Consider the following 19403-nt stretch of genomic DNA (forward strand, 5'->3'; position numbering starts at 1 on the left):
CATCACAACTTTCTTTTTTGGGGGGGAATGAAAATTATTTTAAATTACAAATAAATATTCCATCTATTTAAATCTTTATCCCTGCTTGTGGAATAATGCTATATAGTCTGCAAAAGGACCTAAATCAGGACCTGGGGTCTTTGTTGTCTTTTTTAGCTACACCTTTCTAATGCTCTACAAAACTTATATCCTGTCTTACTCTTCCTGAAATAATAACACTATCATCACCTATAAGGTTAGGGAATTGGCAAAAAGATGTAATAATTTTCTTAAGGCCACCTAGAAAGTCAATACAAGAAGCCAAAGATTCAAAGTTCTTAAAGAAAAAAAAAAAGTATTCTGGATAAAATTATAAATGATTAAGACCCAACATTTACTATATTATTTACTAAGATTATATAAAAGATATGTGTGAGTGTGCATTTACTATATTATTCAAAAGAAAGACTCTTTGAAAATGAGCATTGGTAAATTTATGTTAGAAAATCTTTGTGCCGTCATTATTACTTGTTCTCTATTGTTTTTTTTTCAATGTTGAAAAGTAGGAAAAGCTTTATAAAGAATTACATTACTATTTACTGCCTAAAACTTTTTTTTGAGAAAAATGAATAGTAAAGCGTAGAAAACCAAAGTTAGATATATATACTGTTAGACTACCTAGGATAAAGTTATATCATATTTAAGATTAACATAATGTTAACAGAAAAACTTTAGAACATGACACTGGCTTTGATTTAAGACCTCATGAAAAAGCAGTACAAATTAGTTTTTTTTAGTTTTGGAGGACATGCATTAGCCCACCAGCTTGTCAGTCACGCTTTGAAATTCAAGCTTAAAAAATGTATTGGGGACTTCCCTGGTGGCACAGCGGTTAAGAATCTGCCTGCCAATGCAGGGGACATGGGTTCAATCTCTGGTCTGGGAGGATCCCACATGCCACGGAGCAACTAAGCCCGTGCGCCACAACTACTGAGCGTGCGCTCTACAGCCCGCGAGCCACAACTACAGAGCCCGTGCTCCGCAACAAGAGAAGCCACCACAAAGAGAAGCCTGCGCACCACAACAAAGAGTAGCCCCCACTCGCCGCAACTAGAGAAAGCCCGTGAGCAGCAACGAAGACCCAACGCAGCCAAAAATAAAATAAAATTAAATCTTTAGGGAAAAAAAGTATTGATTTACCACTGACATAATTAAAATTATATCCTCTTGTTGGACTGACCCCTTTATCATTATGTAATACTCCTTCTCTGTCTCTTATGATAATCTTTGTTTTAAAGTTTACTTTGTCTGATATAAGTATAGTTACCCCAGCTTTCTTTTGGTTTCCATTTGTATAGAGAATCTTTTCCCATCCCTTCACTTTCAGTTTATGTGTGTCCTTATATCTGAAGTCAGTCTCTTGTAGTCAGTGTATTGATGGGCTAATGCATGTCCTCCAAAACTATAAAGAATTATAGTTGACCCTTGTACAACATGCGTTTGAACTGCATGGGTCCACTTACATGCAGATTTTTTTCAATAAATATGTACTATAGTACTACACGAAACACAGTTGGTTGAATCCACAGATGTGGAACTGGGGATACGGAGGCCTGACTATAAAGTTACATGCAAATTTTTCACTGTGTGAAGGGTTGGTGCCCCTAATCCCCATGTTGTTCAAGGGTCAACTGTAATACCAATCCTTCTCTAACTCTTCCAAAAAATAGAGAACACTTTCAAACTCATTTTACAAGGCCAGCATTACCCTGATACCAAAACCAGACAAGGAAGCCATAAGGAGAGAAAATTACAGGCCAAAATCCCAGGTGAACACAGATGCATTTTAAAATCCTCAAGAAAATATTAGCAAACCAAATTCATTAATACAGTAAAAGTATCATACACCACGGTCACGTGGAATTTATTCCAGGGATGCAACAATGGTTCAACATGTGCAAATCAATGTGATACACCAACATTAACAACATTGGTTTGTTAACAACATTAACAAAATGAAGGATAAAAATCATATAATCATCTCAGTAGATGCAGAAACGGAATTTGACAGAATCCATAAATATCCATTTATGATAAAAACTCGCAAGAAAGTGAGTACAGAGGGAATGTACTTCAACATAATAAAGGTCATATATGACAAGCCCATAGTTAACATTATACTCAATGGTGGAAAGCTGAAAGCTTTTTCTTTAAGATCAAGAACAAGACAGGGATGCCAAGTCTTACCACTTTTATTCAACATAGTATGGAAAGTCCTAGCCAAAGCAAGTAGACAAGAAATAAAATGCATGCAAACTGGAAAATGCATGCAAACATGTAAAACTGTCACTTTTTGCAGATGATATATGATATAATATATAGAAAACCCTAAAGCCTCCACCAAAAGACTGTTAGCACTAGTAAATTCAGTAAAGTTTCAGGAAACAAAATCAATCAAAACAATCTGTTGTGTGGTTTTTGTTTTTTTTTTTGCAGTACGCGGGCCTCTCACTGTTGCAGCCTCTCCCGTTGCGGAGCACAGACTCCGGACGAGCAGGCTCAGCGGCCATGGCTCACGGGCCCAGCCGCTCTGCGGCATGTGGGATCTTCCCGGACAGGGGCACGAACCCGTGTCCCCTGCATCGGCAGGCAGACTCTCAACCACTGTGCCACCAGGGAAGCCCTGTTGTGTTTTTATGCACTAGTAATGAACTCTCACAAAAAGAAATTAAGAAAACAATCCCATTTACAAAAAAATAAAATACCTAGGAATAAATTTAACCAAGGAGGTGAAAGATCTGTATACTGAAAACCGTAAGACATTAATGAAAGAAACTGAAGAAGACACAAAAAAATGGAGAGACAGTCTGTGCTCATGGATTGGAAGAATATGTTAAAATGTCCATACTACCCAAAGCAATCTACAGATTCAATACAGTTCAATGGTATTTTTCACAGAAATAGAAAAACAATCCTAAAATTAGAGTGGAACCACAAAGGACCCCCAATAGCCAAAGCAATCTTGAGAAAGAAGTACAAAACTGGAGCAAAGTACAAAACTGCTCCCTGATTTCAAATTATATTACACACCTACAGTAATCAAAACAGTATAGTATGAGACAACCTACTGAATGGGAGAAAATATTTGCAAATGATATTACTGATAAGAGATTAATATCCAATACATATAAATAGCTCATAAAACTCAACATCAAGAAAACAACCCAAGGGCTTCCCTGGTGGCACAGTGGTTAAGAGTCTGCCTGCCGATGCAGGGGACATGGGTTCGTGCCCCGGTCCGGGAGGATCCCACATGCTGCGGAGCGGCTGAGCTCGTGAGCCATGGCCGCTGAGCCTGCACGTCCGGAGCCTGTGCTCCGCAACGGGAGAGGCCACAGCAGTGAGAGGCCCGTGTACCGCAAAAACAAAACCAAAAACAAACAAAAAAACAACCCGATTAAAAAATGGGGCAGAAGAACTGAACAGACATTTTTCCAGAGGAAATGCAGATTTTTCATATGCAGGCCAAGAGGCATATGAAAAGATGATCAACATAACTAATCATCAGGGAAATGCAAATGAAAACCACAATGAGATATCACCTAACACCTGTCAGAATGGCTATCATCAAAAAGAACACAAATAACAAATGTTGGTGAGTGTGTGGAGAAAAGGGAACCCACATACAGTGCTGGTGGGAATGTAAACTGATGCAGCCACTGTGGAAAGCAGTATGGGGGGTTTTCAAAAAATTAAAAATAGAACTACCATATGACCCAGCAATTCCACTCCTGGGTACACATCTGAAAAAGACAAAAACACTAATTCGAAAGCTACATGCACCTCAATGTTCAGAGCAGCATTATTTACAATTGCCAAGATATGGAAACAAACTAAGTGCCCGTCAACAGATGAATAAAGATGTGGTATTATCTATACCATGAAATACTACTCAGCTATAAAAAAAAGAATGAAATTTTGCCATTTGCAGCAACACGGATGGATTTGAAGGATATTATGCTAAATGAACTAAGTCAAAGACAAATACTATATGATATCACTTATATGTGGAATCTAAAAGACACACCAAACTAGTGAATAAAACAAAAAAGAAGCAGACTCGCAGATATGGAGAATAAACTAGTGGTTACCAGTGGGGGAGTGGGCGGGCTGCAATAAAAGGGTGGGGGAGAGGGAGGCACACACTCCTGGGGGCAAGACAGGCTCGAGGAGGTACTGCACAACGTAAGGAACCCAGCCAATATTGTGTAGTAACCGTAAACGGAAAAAACGAATGAAAAATTGTATGAAAAATAAAAAACAAATGGCCACCCCACCACCACCAAACAGTATGATACTGGCATAAAGTCAGATTATATGATCAATGGAAGAGAATAGAGATCACAGAAATAAACTCATTCATATACGGTCAATTGATTTATGACAAAGGAGCCAAGAATATACAATGGGGAAAGGACAGTCTCTTCAATAAATGGTGCTGAGAAAACTGTACAGGCATACGCAAAAGAATGAAACTGGACCACTATCTTACACCATACATAAAACTTAACCCAAAACAGATTAAAGACTTGAATGTAAGACCTGAAACCATAAAACTCCTGGAAGACAACATAGGCAGTAAGCTCCTTGACATCCCAGATTTGATCCACTGTTAAAAATCCACCAATTTTTCTCATTTCCTTTAGGAAGAAATCCAAGTTCCTATGCAAGGCATTTAAAGACTGGGTATCTGGCCCCTGCCTACCTCTCCACTTTTATTTCATCTTAATCTCTGCCTCCTATCCTAATGCTTCAGACATCTGAAACTACTGGCTGAACATGGAGGATGTTTCATATCACTGTGCCTTTTTGAATATTTTCCCTATGCTTAGAATACACTATTCTGCATTTTCTATCTAATAACTACTCCTACATTAAGAATAAGTTTCCTCTGTGAAGCCTTTCTAACTCCCAAGACACTGAAGTACTCCCTCTGCTATGCTTCCTCCATAACTATATACACTTTTATAAAAATTATTGCATTATATTGTGATGGCCTCTTTATATAACTGTTTCTTTGTATGGATTATAATCTCCTAAGGCTTAGGGACTATGCCTTTCCTGCATATATTCTCAATGCCTGGAGCACATTATTAAGTCAGTGAATAATTACTGAGTGAGTATTTTGGGAAAAAGTTGAAAAACCCAAAGGAAAAATAGAGGCGAAGCATACCAGGCCCCTTTGGAGGTAGGACAATAAATTCTATATGTATTATTAGAAGTGGATAACGCATACATGAGTGGAAAATGACAATAATTACGTATTTCTCTAGGATTGGTGATACTCAAAATGTAGATCTCTTGCTTAGTAAAGTTAGAATTCCACCAGAGACATTTTCATGTCTTAAGGGACATTTTAATTTATAGATTTATAGCTATTAACATTAAATGTGACCTCAAGGACCAACTGTTCTGTCCACAGGCAGAAATTTTTCTGCATTATCCTATTTGAGAAAAAATAACTGAAACAAAAGAAACCGAAGGGATTTTTAAAAAATCAGGACGTATGATAAAAGGATGTATTGGTAAATAGTACGGGGGAAGCTGGAAATTTGTAGTACTCTTTCCATGTTGTTCAACTATAATGCATCCAGTATTTGTCAAAGGTCATATTATTCAACAGAATGACACCTGATTCTTAGTTTAGTAACTGGAATCATGTATATACACTGGAATCTAACTAGCTTTCTTAAAGGGTAACACTTTTAGTAGTTACATTCCCTTAAAACAGCCTCATTTCAATGGTTTATCTATATGCTGTAATATTTAATAATATTTTAGAATTACAAGGGGTCACAGAGACAACCTAGCCCAACACCCTCTTTTTAAGATAGAAGAAACTGAAGCCTACAGAAGCCGAAAAGGCTTCTTCAGGTTCACTGGGCAATCAGCGATGGAGTTGGGATAAGATCTCAGGTTTCTCAATTTTAGCCCAGTAATCCATTCTGAGTTTTTAAAATTACAAATAAAAGTGTTAAGTTATCGCTGACAGTGAGCATATATATTGTATCATGCAATATCATAAAAACATATTTAGCCAAACTGCTGAAAGTGGGATACCTTTTAAATATTTCTACAAAATTAAGGTAGGATCATAATTTTAGACAGCATCACAGTCAGGACAATACTTGCAAATTCTTTTAATTAGTATAAATGTCACAATTTCCTTTCCAGTTTTATGTCATCTGATAGCAAAGTCCTAGTGCGAAAGGAAAATAAAAAGAGAGTCAGTATGGCTCAGATAGCTCAAATGGAGCTGGGAGGCCATTAAGGAAGTATGACTTATGCAAGTCTCAGCCTGGATGGAATCTGACCTTTGGACCTGATGAAGTCATCCGGAACACCTGCCAGAAACTCAAGAGACTTATAGGACACTTACCCTAAAATAACTTGTGACAGTCTATCTACTTATCAGACCCCTACCCTAAAACAACTTGTGATCCCGGGACTTCCCTGGTGGTGCAGTGGTTAAGAATCTGCCTGTCAATGCAGGGGACCCGGGTTCGATCCCTGGTCCAGGAAGATCCCACATGCTGCAGAGCAACTAAGCCCATGCACCACAACTACTGAGCCCTCGTGCCACAACTACTGAAGCTCACACTCCTAGAGCCCATGCTCTGCAACAAGAGAAGCCACCGCAATGACAAGCCCATGCACTGCAAGTAAGAGGAGCCCCTGCTTGCCGCAACTAGAGAAAGCCCGGGCGCAGCAATGAAGACCCAACAACGCAGCCAAAAAAATAAAATAATATAAAAAAATAAATAAAAACAAACTTGTGATCTCTTAAGGACAAATACTGTCTGACTCAGGTCAGAGTCAATCATAATTCTCACCAGGCAACTTTCAACACCCTCTGGCTTTTTGTTTTAATAAGCCCCTGACTCTTTTCCTCGGAACATTCTTTCAGAGTTACCAGAATCTGTGTCTCTTGATTTGTGATCCTTAAGACCCCAAATAAACACTTTTCTTATTTGCAGCCTCCTGCATTATTTTTTGGTTGACACTAGACACATACTAAGTACTCAGAAAACACTTGTTAAATTGACTGAAAGAATACCATAGGATAGTCTCGAGTATTAACCACTAACAAGGGAAGGCCTACGTAATTTGCAGAAGAGGGATACAGACAAGAATACAGCTAGGAAAAATAGGAATAGTTTATAAAATCATAGTAAGTTTTAAAAATATGTGTTATTTAGGTCTTTACTCATCTCTGCAAATTCAAGGAGACTTGAACTGACATCTAGAAAACCACAAACAAACCTATTAGAGCTTTTTAAGTGAAAATAAGAACTTAGATGAAGTGTGCACTGAAGAGCTGCTTCTTTGTGAAGGCTTTAAATTTTCGTGTTTTATCCAGATTTCCTTATGACCAGTGGTATATGTCTGTAAGGTGGTTCCCAGGATAAGGGAAATGGATGTGAAAAGTATAAAAACCAATCTCACACCAGGATCAAGTCATAAATGATACCTTCATACCCATACGTGTGCCACCATATATTTAAGTCCACTTTTAGATGGGGTAGTTTTAATTAGAATTTTTTATTGAAGTATCATTGATCTACAATGTTGTGTTAGTTTCAGGTACAGAGCACAGTGATTCAGTTATATATATACACATACATATATATGCACGTATGTACATATATATTCTTTTTAGATTCTTTTCCCATTTTTTCTTAACAGTTGTGATTTTTCTCTCACTGATGTGTATTTTCCTTACTCTCAAGAGAAAGCTATTCAACTGTCATATTTTCTTCATTCCTTATTCAATCTTAAAAATTTATGGCTTCTGATATGCTTTCCACTTACATATAGACAATACCAGTCAATAGTATTTTTAGTTTGAACAATAATAATACATCAAGTACTCTGTCCTTCCTTCATGTGTTTCCATACTTGAGAATAAAAATTAGACATAATAAATGTACCAGCAAATGAAAAGGTATGGAAAACTCCTTGATTACCTGAGCATACCTACCACTGTGCCTGACACATAGCAGGCTTATAATAATTATGTTGAATGAATGGCTGACTGACTAGCTGAGTGAATGTCGGAAATAAAGATTCCGGCCATTTTGACAGTGGCTGGAATTTGGCACTCAACAGTTCTTGCACGTAACCAAGCAGACTAGACTCGCTTTGCTAAGGGAGGGAAGAGTCAAGCTTCCGTTCAAAAGACAGTAATACTAAGAGCCGTTGGTACAGCCTTACACCAAAAACTAGGCTAGGGGAGAAGAGAATGGGAGGAGCAACAGCTGGACAAGGGCTTCGGAGGCTTTCTTCTCACTGCTCGGTGCAGCTAAGTGTTCCAGTTCCACAGACATTATAGGTCCGTAACACTACCTGAGTAAGAGATTATTTCAAATCTTTCGGGAAAGATCTGGCACCACACGATGGTAAATCAGATAAAGTTACCATCATTTGAAGTGAGGCTGTAAGTTAAGGACATATATTAAGGCCAATAATATTTAATAAATGTTAGCCGTGGGTTACTGAATTTCCAAACAGCCCTCCAGAGGGAGGTGAGGGTGAGGGAAGTCTGCTGTCTGCTTCCTACCAGCCTGGGCCACCATGCTGCTCCCCTCCAGCTTCCGCTTCCCACCCAGCTCCCAGGAGTGTCACAAACCTGCCCTTACTCGTGGTTTCTATTGTGGTAAAATATACATAACATACGTTATGTCTCTGTGGATTTGCTTACTTTGGATATTTTATATAAATGGAATCATACAATATGTGACCTTTAGTTTCTGGCTTATTTACTTATAATGTTTCAGTGTTCATCCACATTGTGACATGTGTCAGTCCTTTTTATGGCTGAGTAATATTCCATTGTACCTTTAGACCACATTTGTTTATCCATTAATTGATGGACATTTGGGCTGTTTCCACCTTTTGGCTATTGTGAATGGTGCTGCTATGAACATGCATGTGCGTGTATTTATTTGAGCTCTTGTTTTCAACTCCCTTGAGTATATACCTATGAATGGAAGGGCTGGATCATACCGTAACTCTATGCTTAACTTTTTGAGGACCCACCAACCTGTTTTGCACAGCAGCTGAACCATTTTACATACTTTCCAGTAATTTATGAGGATTTCATTTTCTCCATATCCTTGCCAACATTTGTTATTTTCCTTTTCCCCTCTTTTTCATACGGCCATGCTTACAGGGTGTGAGTGGTATCTCACTGTGATTTTGATTTGCATTTCCCTAATGATTAATGATGTTGAGCATCGTTTCACATGCTTAGTGGCCATCAGTATATCTCCTCTGCCCATCTTTGAGTTGGGCTGTTTTTTGTTGTTGCTGAGTTTTAGGAGTCCTTTATATATTCTGTGTATTAATCTCTTATCAGATATATGATTTGCAAATATTTTCTCCCATTCTGTTCCATCTTCACTCTTGACAGTGTCCTTTGATATACAGAAGTTTCTAATTTTGATAAGTCCAATTTATCTATATTTTCTTTTGTTGTTGTGCTTTCGGTGTCACAGCCAAGAAATCTTGCCAAATTCAATACCATGAAGCTTCCCCCATGTTTTCTTCTAAGAGTTTCACAGTTTTAGCTCTTGCATTTATGTCTTTGATCCATTTTGAGTTGGTTTTTCTAAACAGTGTAAAACAAGGGTCCAACTTCATTCTTTTCAGTATGGAGATCCAGTTTTCCCAACACCATTTGTGGAAAGACTGTCCTTTCTCCATTGGACAGTCCTGGCACTCTTGTTGAAAATCATTTGACATATATGCGAGGGATATTTTTTTACTCTATTCTATTCCATTGATATATATGTCTGTCTTTATGGCAGTCCCACACTGTTTTGATTACTATAGTTTTGTAGTAAGTTTTGAAATCAGGAAATATGAGTCCTCCAATTTAGTTCTTATTTTCGAGATTGTTTTGGCTATTTGGAGTCCCTTGAGATTCCATTCTGATGGGGATGCACTGAACCTGTAGATTGCTTTGAGTAGTATTCACGTCTAACAGTAGCAAGTCTTCCAATCCATGAACACAAGATGCCTCTCAATTTATTTTTCTTTAGATTCTTTCACCAATGATTTGTAGTTTTCAGTGTACTTCATTCATCTTTAAAATGAAGCTCAAAGCCACTTTGTCCAGTCAGTACCACTTGCTTACTGGAGGTCACAGTCTCCTCCCTCCCCCACCGTCTGCCTTGGGTTTACATAAATTGTAATGAGATATGCTTTTTCCCATTTGACACTAAGTTTTCAAGATTTACCCATATTGATACATACAGTTCTAGTTCATTTGTTTAAACTGCTATGTAGTATTCGTTCCTAGGGCTGCCATAAAACATTACACTACAAACTGGGTGGCTTAAACATTCATTCCCTCATAGTTCAGGAGGCTAGCAGTCCAAAGTCAAGGTGTTGGTAAGGTTGGTTCTTTCTGGAGGCTCTGTGGGAGAATCCGTTCCAACCTCTCTCCAGCTTCTGGTGGTTGCCAGTAATCTCTGTGTTCCTTGGCTCGTACCTGGATCACTCCAATCTCTCCTGTGTGTTTCTGTGTATCTTCACCTTTTATAAGGACAGCAGTTACTGGATTCAGGGCCTGTCTTAATCCAGTACGACCTCATATTAACTAAGACCCGATTCCTGAATAAGATCATATCCTGAAGTTCTGGGTAGACATGAATAGTGCCCTTTTTGGGAGGGCACTATTCACTATACATTAAATTACTATAATGGGTAATTCATTTATCTATTCATTCCCCTTGTTGATGGACATTTAGGTTGTTTCCAAGTTTTCACTATTAGAATGCTGCAATGAATATCTTTTTTTTCTTTCATAATTGAGATTTTATTGGTTGCTTTGAGGATCAGTACACAGACATTTCAATTTGTACACAATTCTCAACATACGTACCAAAAATCTAAAAAATCATGTAGTTGTGATTCTTTTCTGAACAGTTATTCCAGTGACTTTCCAGCTTAAAATTTGGAGGCAAATTTTCCTTCACAGGATATCAAGTACCAATATCTTCAAATATTGATATGCTGTTACATCGTAAGTGCCACTAATTCGCAATTTAATATCATATACACTACATACTCAAATTGTCAATCGTTCACAGCGCATTAACAGTTACTAGAAGAACTGGACTACCACGACCAAAGATGTTAACAGAGTGCACAAAATTCTGCCCAGGAGAGCCAAGATCAAGGGGTGAGTGGTTTGCTTTAGGAAACAATTCTACCAAAAACAACGTGGGAAGAGTAGTAATTTAAAGTGTTTAAGACATTAAATGCACAACTGACTATGCTTTGTATTATAGGATATAAAAGCTACCCCACCATCTGTGGAATGTTAAGCTCACACCCAAGACAATCAAAGCCTCCCATATTCAATATCCCACTATTTTCTGGTTGTACCAAAAAATAAACAACCAGCAAGTGATATCACCTCTTAAAAAAAAGCATTTACACTTAAAAAATGGGATGAGGTGGGATTCCCTCCTTTTTAAAAATGTTTCTAGAACTACTAAAAAACTTGCATTTACAAAATAGTTGACAAAAATATTCCTCTGGATTGTACAAGAAGGGAGACAGGGACCACTGATAGGACCAGGTGCGTGGTATTAATCAGACTTGGCTTCTTTCTCTCCTGCTTCATCAGAGGCTGGGCGCTCCTGGTTTTTAGTTTCTCCATTTTCTGCAGGTAAGTCTTCTTTAGTCTCTTGGTTGGCCACTTCAGCCTGTTTTCCCTTTGCTCCCCTTTTCCCTTTTATCTGCACTTTTTTGTCTGAAGATTTATCCTTTCCTGCCGCCTTTTTTGGCTTCGTTTCCACTTTTGCAGGAGTCGGTGTAGCTGACAACCTCACCCATCTCCTCTTGGGCTCCTCCTTCGCTGCCCCCTCCTTGGAGCTGACCTTCCTCTTGGGCATCGTGGCGGCGGGGCTGGCGCCTGCCGGGTACCTATGGGCCGCGGCACGCCAAGAGCCTTCGCGAAGCTGGGCTGCCTGGCCGCTGCTGCTCCTCCCGCCAATGAATATCCTTTAAATGACTCTTTACCTACTTGTGTGTTTACTGATTCCTGACAGTAGGATGTGGGTATCTTCAAATTTGCAATTAGGTATCACTAAACTTTTCTCCAAAGTAATTGTATTAATTCACTTTCCCATCAAAAGCAATGGAGATTTGGGACTTCCCTGGTGGTCCAGTGGTAGAGAATCCACCTTCCAACGCAGGGGACACGGGTTCAATCCCCGGTCAGGGAACTAAGATCCCACATGCTGACGGGCAACTAAGCCCACGCGCCACAACTACTGAGCTCGCGCCCAACAACTAGAGAACCCATATGCCACAAACTACAGATCCCACGCGCCCTGGAGCCTGCGCACCACAACTAGAGAGAGAAAACCCGCACGCCACAACTAGAGAGAAACCCCAGCGCCAAAATGAAGAGACCGTGCGCCACAACAAAAGATCCCGAATGCCTCAATGAAGATCCAATGTGCCGCAATTAAGACCCAACGCAGCCAAGAAGCAAATAAAATAAATATTTTTTAAAAAGCAATGGAAATTTCCCATGTTTCCTCCACATAGTTGGCAACATCTAAATTTTTTTTTTTTTTTTTGCAGTACGCAGGCCTCTCACTGCTGTGGCCTCTCCCGTTGCGGAGCACAGGCTCCGGACGCGCAGGCTCAGGGGCCATGGCTCACGGGCCCAGCCGCTCCGCGGCATGTGGGATCTTCCCGGACCGGGGCACGAACCCGTGTCCCCTTTATCAGCAGGCAGACTCTCATCCACTGTGCCACCAGGGAAGCCAGGCAACATCTAAATTTTAACTTTGCCAGATGTATTAGCTTGTTATTACAAAACAAACAACTGAAAATCTCAGTATATAAAACAACAGGCATTTATTTATCACATGAGTCTGTGGGACACTCAGAGATGGCTGATCTAGGCTGGGCTAGCCCCGGCGGATTGCCTATATTACATGTTTCCAAGTTGGTATTACTATCATACTCATTTAACAGAGCAGAAACTTTTAAAGCAAACCTCAGGTATTAGAAAATGACTTTTTAAAACTCAATATCTAACATTTTTAGGAAATTTTCGTATCTACGTTCATATGTAACAGTGATCTCTTCCTTTTCATAATACATATTTAATTTTGAAATTAAGATTTACATTAGCCTCATAAAAGAACTTGGGGAGATTTTCCTCTACAAATATTAGAATACCTATATAAGACAGAGGTTATCTGGTCCTTGAAGGTGTGGTATTTGTGCATTTTTTTGCCATGTAAATTTAGGTTATGTTGTTAGATGCATAAAGATTATAAGGGTCAGAGTTCTGAATTTTTCTTTCTCTTTACTTGCCATCTTTCAGTGACACTGTGTTTTAGATGTTTCTCTAATAACACGTGGCCACATTTTGTATTAGTTTTTCAATTTGAGAATACTACTTTCATGTATTGTGATTACTGAAATATTTGGATTTATTCTTTATCTTATGCTTTTGTATCTTCTTTTATGTATCTTTTATTCTCTCTTTTCCTATATTCTATTTTTCTTACTGTGTTCTTCTCCACCTATTGGTTTGAAAATTGTACATACTATAGTTTTACCCCTATATTTAAAAAATAATCATTGACAAAGTCTAATTAGTATCTCTATCCTCCTCGCACTCAATACAAGGACGCTAAGGATGCTAAAATGTTTGATTTCCTTCTCCCATCTTCTAAGTTTTGCTGTCATACTGTTTTTAACCCCCTCCAAATTAGTCATCATCATTACAATAATTTCTTTTACAGTCAGTGCTTAAGATTTATCAACATGTTTACTTTTTTCTGAGTTAGAACTTTTTCTTGCTGCCCTCTCCTTCCTTCTGTATTCAATTTTCTTCTTGCTGAGGTATACCCCTTATTTGCCTTCAAAGTGAGGGTCTGTCAATGGCAAATTGATAAGTGTTAATTTTCCTGAAAATATCTTTATTTTATTCTCAACTAATACTTTAACAAGGTATAAAATGCTACACTGACAATTATTTTCTCTAAGCAATTTGAAGATATTTTTCTATCTTTTTCTGATACCTTTTGTTTCAGATGGGAAGGTAACTGTTAGTATAACTGGTGTTCTTTAATTTTTGCTCTACAATTGGTTTAAAATTTTCTATTTGCTTTAATGCTGAACAGTTTCTCTATGGTTTGTTTAAATGTGGATTGTTTTTATTTATCCTGTTCAGGATACTGTGCATTTCTTAAATATGAGGACTTGTCTTTCTCGCCAATTCTGGAAAATCTCAACCATTATTTTATGGCAACATTGCATCTCCCATTCGCTTCTTCTAAACTGTCATTAGATAGATATAGGCTGTACTTTCTCATTCTATCCCCCATGTCTCCTAAGCATTCTCATATTTTCCTTCCTTATCTCTTGGTTCTGTATTCTGGGTGATTTGACCAGATCATCTTCCAATTCACTAATTCTCATTTCAGTAGTTTAATCCAACCATTAAAGAAAAAAAAAATCAATGAACATTTCATTTATAGTTCTTTTTTTTTTTTCTCTTATCCTGTCATGTTCTTTCATTAAGGTTTTATTCCTTCTTTTCTCTCTTTAATTGTTTATTTTAAAATGATTATTTTTATGGCATCTTTCAGATTAGGTTTCTTATCTCCTGTTCTTAGAAGGACAATTTTCCTCTTTGTTGCATCTCTTGACTATCCTCACAGTTTATATTTATATTGTGAGCACATCTTCACTGAGGTTTTTGATTTTTTAAAAAAATACTTCCTTAACAGGAGCTCCCAAAGCCCTAAGTTTTGTGGTAGAGAACAGTTTTTGCATTGGCTTCTGTCAGGGTCCTAAGGGTTTTAATAGCTCTGGACCACTGAATTTTTCTCATTCTTTCACAAAACAGTAGCCCTTTGAGACTAGGCTTTATGCAGGGGGCCCAATTCCAGCTGCCTGTGGACCCAAAGGCACAATTTTTGCTTCAAGTAAGTATTAAAACCCCAGGCACCAAGGCTTATATTCTGTGGTGTCATTTCCTGCTTTTGACTATGGTTTTGAGCTGTTGCTGGCCTTAAAACAAAACTGGATTTCCCTTTTATTCCTTTAATCAAGGCTATGATTATTTTTTTTGTTCGTAACACTTAATCTTATATTGGAAGGGCAGGGCTCATTCATACCAGCTCCATCTTTTATGCTGCTAGAAATCTGCCAAGGGAGCCTTACTGAGGGCTAATCTATATTTACTCTTAAGTTAATAACCTAATATTCACTTTATCCATGTCTATATAACATGTGTAGATACCACAGTTAGTCTATGATTTCTGAGTGCTATGAGGGAATCTAGAATTCACTTGTAAGATATAACAACTAGAAAATAATTTGAAGTAGAGCAGCCAATTACAGAAGCAAAGAAAAACAAAGGTCTAAGGGAAAAACAATACGAAATAGCATGTATAAGCACAAAAGCTCATGTTCTCACAACCTAGATTTCATAAATGCTTTTTATGAAATCTGCCACGTGTGTTTTACCTCTCTGAAACATTCCACTCTCTCACTTCCGATTTTAATCCACCGTAATCTTCTGGCTCTCCTTACCCTGGGAATATTCCTTTGGTGGTTCTGATTTTTCCATATGTCCCCTAGATGCCTTTCCTCTACATGCTTCCCTGGATTTAGGTATCAAATGTACACCAAGGTCTCTAATAGTTACACCTCTAATTTTCACCTCTTAAATTCTACATTATTGGACTTCTCGGGTGATCCAGTGGTAAAGAATCCGCCTTACAATGCAGGGGACTTGGGTTCAATCCCTGGTCGGGAAACTAAGATCCCACGTGCTGCGGGGCAACTAAGCCCGCATGCGACAACTACTGAGCTTGCGCGCCTCAACGAGAGAGCCCGCGTGCCGCAAACTTCAGAGCCCACGCACTCTGGAGCCTGCGTGCCACAAACAGAGAGAGAAAACTCGCACGCCACAACTAGAGACCCGCGAACCACAACTAGAGAGGAGCTTGAGCGCCACAACGAAGAGACCACGCGCCACAAAGAGGCCGCGCGCAGCAACGAAAAGGCCACGTGCCGCAACTAAGACCCAATGCAGCCAAAAAAGAAACCAACAATCTACATTATCGCTGAATGTTTCCTTTCACTGGCATCATAAACTTGGCATGTCTCAAACTGATTATATATCTTCCTTTCTCCCAAACTGTCATGTCCTAACTGTGCTCTTTGTTATCTCTGTTAATGGCATCTGCCTCTTCCAACCACCCACTAGGCATTTTTAGTCTCCCAGCACCACCCTTGCTGTATAGCCAATCAATCAGTTGATAAATCTTGAAGATTCAGGAAGATTCACACAGTCTCTCCTCCAGTCTCTACTTTCCCTGCTAGTTACCTAAGTCAGGGCTTCATTATCTCTTACTTAGCCTATGGCAATAACTTTCCAGTTAGTCCTTCTCCTCTCTTTGACCTTTTGCATAATTATAGTCAAACATTTCTATGACACAGACTTTAAAATATCACTGCACTACTTACAAAATATGACTTAAACATCTTAATCTCACATTCAAGAACTATGACTTGGCTGCAACCCACTTTTATAAACTTATTTCCCTTTACCATTTCACGCATCCTTTGCAGTTAAACTACATTACTCACTGTGCCTGGTAATATGTTCTGAAGAGTCTCCTCGCAAGAGTGCTTTATATCGCGCAAGTTCCTGTCTGTGGAATGTTTCTCCCTACCCCACTTCCAAATCCTTCGTAATGCCTTTGTTTTTGTCCTAGGTGGAAGTAATCTTGCCATCTGCTGAACTGTAAAAGTTCTTTAACCTTCTCACAAAGCTGTTACAGTAAATCTCAAAATATGCTTATTTAGGTCTCTGTCTTACCTTTTCAACTGGATAATATAGTGGTAGTGGCTAACAGCATGGATTCTCAAGCTGGTGAAGTAGGTTTGAATCATGGTTTTGTCACTTATTAGCTAACTAATTTGGAAAAAGTTATTTTACCTCTCTGTACCTCAGTTTTCTCCTGTGTAAAATGAAGAAAATAGTGTAGACCACATGGTGTTGCTGTGAGGACTGAGTTATATATAAAGTTCATAGAACAGTATCAGACACATGGTAGCCACTTAATAAATGCTATCTAATATTAAGGACAAAATTGGGCACGTCTTATTTATCATTGTATCACCCATTCACATTATTTCCCACATAGCAGGCAGTCAGCAAGTTTTTTTTTTTAATTGGAAAAAATTATAACCAATAGAATACTAGGTAGTTCAAGGCACTACACACTCAAATATAAGATTAAGTGGTACAGAAATAGTGCTATAAGAACTCAGATAAGGGAAGTAAGATGAGTAAGAAAATACTCTAGGAAAGAGTGACTCCCCAGTGAAATTGTATTTTAAAAGTTCTAATCAGAGAGAAGCAAACAGGATGAACTGATAGGATAATAGTTAAGAAACTGTTAGCAGTTATGAGGCCATGAGATACTGGACTAGGATGGTTAGCACTGAGGGATTTCAAAGGGAGGGATAGAAACAGAGAGAGAAAACAAAGCCAGAATAAACTGGGTTTATAAAAACAGGAAGAAGTAAAAACAAACAAAAAAACCAAAAAGCTCAGTTGCATTTCTATACACTAATAATGAACAATCTGAAAAGGAAATTACGAAACAATTCCTTTTATAATAGCATCAAAAAGGATAAAATACTTAGGAATTAACCAAAGAGGTGAAAGACATGTACAATAAAAAGCTACAAAACATTGTTGAAAGAAATTAAAGACATAAATAAATAGAAAGACATCCCATGTTCATGGACTAAAAGACAATATCGTTAGATATGAGTTTTACCCAAAGCAATCTACAGATTCAAAAAAATCTCCACCAAGGGCTTTCCTGGTGGCTCAGTGGTTAAGAATCTACCTCCCGGGCTTCCCTGGTGGCGCAGTGGTTGAGAGTCCGCCTGCCGATGCAGGGGACACGGGTTCGTGCCCCGGTCCGGGAGGATCCCACATGCCGCGGAGTGGCTGGGCCCGTGAGCCATGGCCGCTGGGCCTGTGCGTCCGGAGCCTGTGCTCCGCAACGGGAGAGGCCACAACAGTGAGAGGCCCGCGTGCCGCAAAAAAAAAAAAAAAAAAAAAAGAATCCACCTCCCAATGCAGGAGACACGGGTTCAAGCCCTGGTCCGGGAAGATCCCACATGCCATGGAGCAACTAAGCCCGTGCACCACAACTACTGAGCCTGCGCTCTGGAGCCCACAAGCCACAACTACTGAGCCCGCATGCCACAACTACTGAAGCCCATGTGCCTAGAGCCCGTGCTCTGCAACAGGACAAGAAACCACAATGAGAAGCCCGCGCACCGCAATGAAAAGTAGCCCTCGCTGGCCGCAACTAGAGAGAGCCTGCGCGCAGCAACGAAGACCCAACACAGCCAAAAATAAAAATAAATAAAAAATAAATTAATTTAGAAAGAAAGAAAGAAAGAAATATTCAAAATAGGTAAATCCACAGAGACAAAATGAAGATTACTGGTTGCTACAGGCTGGTGGGGACAGGGGTAGGGAATAGGGAGCAACTGCCTAATGGGTACAGAGTTTCCTTTTGGGGTGATGAAGTGTTTTGGTGCTAAACAGAGGTGGTTGTACAACAATGTGAATGTAAATGCTACTGAAGAGTTCACTTTTAAAAGGTTAATTTTATGTTATATGAAATTCTCCTCAATTAAAAAAAATTGTTTAAAAAACCCACATTGGTATACCACCCACTAGAAGAGCTAAAATGAAAAAAAGACATAAATACCAACTGTGGGCAGGGATATGGAACAACAGGAACTCTCATAAATTGGTGTGTATGCATACATTGGTTACAATTACTTCGGAAAACTGGCAGTAATCTACTAGAGCTGAATCATATGCACACCCTAGCACAATGCCTAGTAGGTGCTCAATAAATGTTTATTGATTGAACTAATGAAGTTCCCACTGTTTTTTTAGGCACTGTGCTAAGACCCTGGGACATAAAAATGAAAAGTCATGGTTCTCTCTCCTAATAAACAGACATTTAAATAATTATAATAACAGTATACAGATGGCTCTCTGTATCTGTGGGCTTCACATCTGCAGATTCAATCAACTCCGGATTGAAAATAATCAGAAAAAAAATTCTAGAAAGTTCCAAAAAGACAAAACTTGAATTTGCTGCATGCTAGCAACTGTTTACACAGCATTTACATTGTATTTACAACTATTTACATAGCAGTTACATTGTATTAGGTATTATAAGTAATCCAGAGATTAAAGTATACAGAAGGATGTACATAGGTTATATGCAAATACTACACAAATAAAGGGACTTGAGCATCTGTGGATT

The 19403-nt window shown here is 38.7% G+C and overlaps 1 protein-coding gene and 1 pseudogene across 2 annotated transcripts in view; both read right to left on the minus strand.

Moving 5' to 3' along the window:
* The window catches only part of DNAJC1 (DnaJ heat shock protein family (Hsp40) member C1), a 204700-nt gene that overhangs the window by 45937 nt on the left and 139360 nt on the right, over positions 1 to 19403 (minus strand). Inside the window, exon 9 of one of the 2 annotated variants that reach the window (XM_027121804.1) lies at positions 13851 to 13952. The exons of the other annotated variant lie outside the window; for it this stretch is intronic. Coding sequence (XP_026977605.1) covers positions 13851 to 13952 — 102 coding nt within the window. The remainder of the gene's footprint in view (positions 1 to 13850; positions 13953 to 19403) is intronic. 2 annotated transcript variants of the gene reach the window in all.
* On the minus strand, positions 10837 to 12437 carry LOC113628332 (non-histone chromosomal protein HMG-14 pseudogene; annotated as a pseudogene).

The sequence above is a fragment of the Aethalodelphis obliquidens genome, unplaced genomic scaffold (genome assembly GCF_003676395.1).
Source record: "Aethalodelphis obliquidens isolate GAN/ISIS:26980383/991018 unplaced genomic scaffold, ASM367639v1 scaffold23, whole genome shotgun sequence".
Taxonomy (NCBI): domain Eukaryota; kingdom Metazoa; phylum Chordata; class Mammalia; order Artiodactyla; family Delphinidae; genus Aethalodelphis; species Aethalodelphis obliquidens.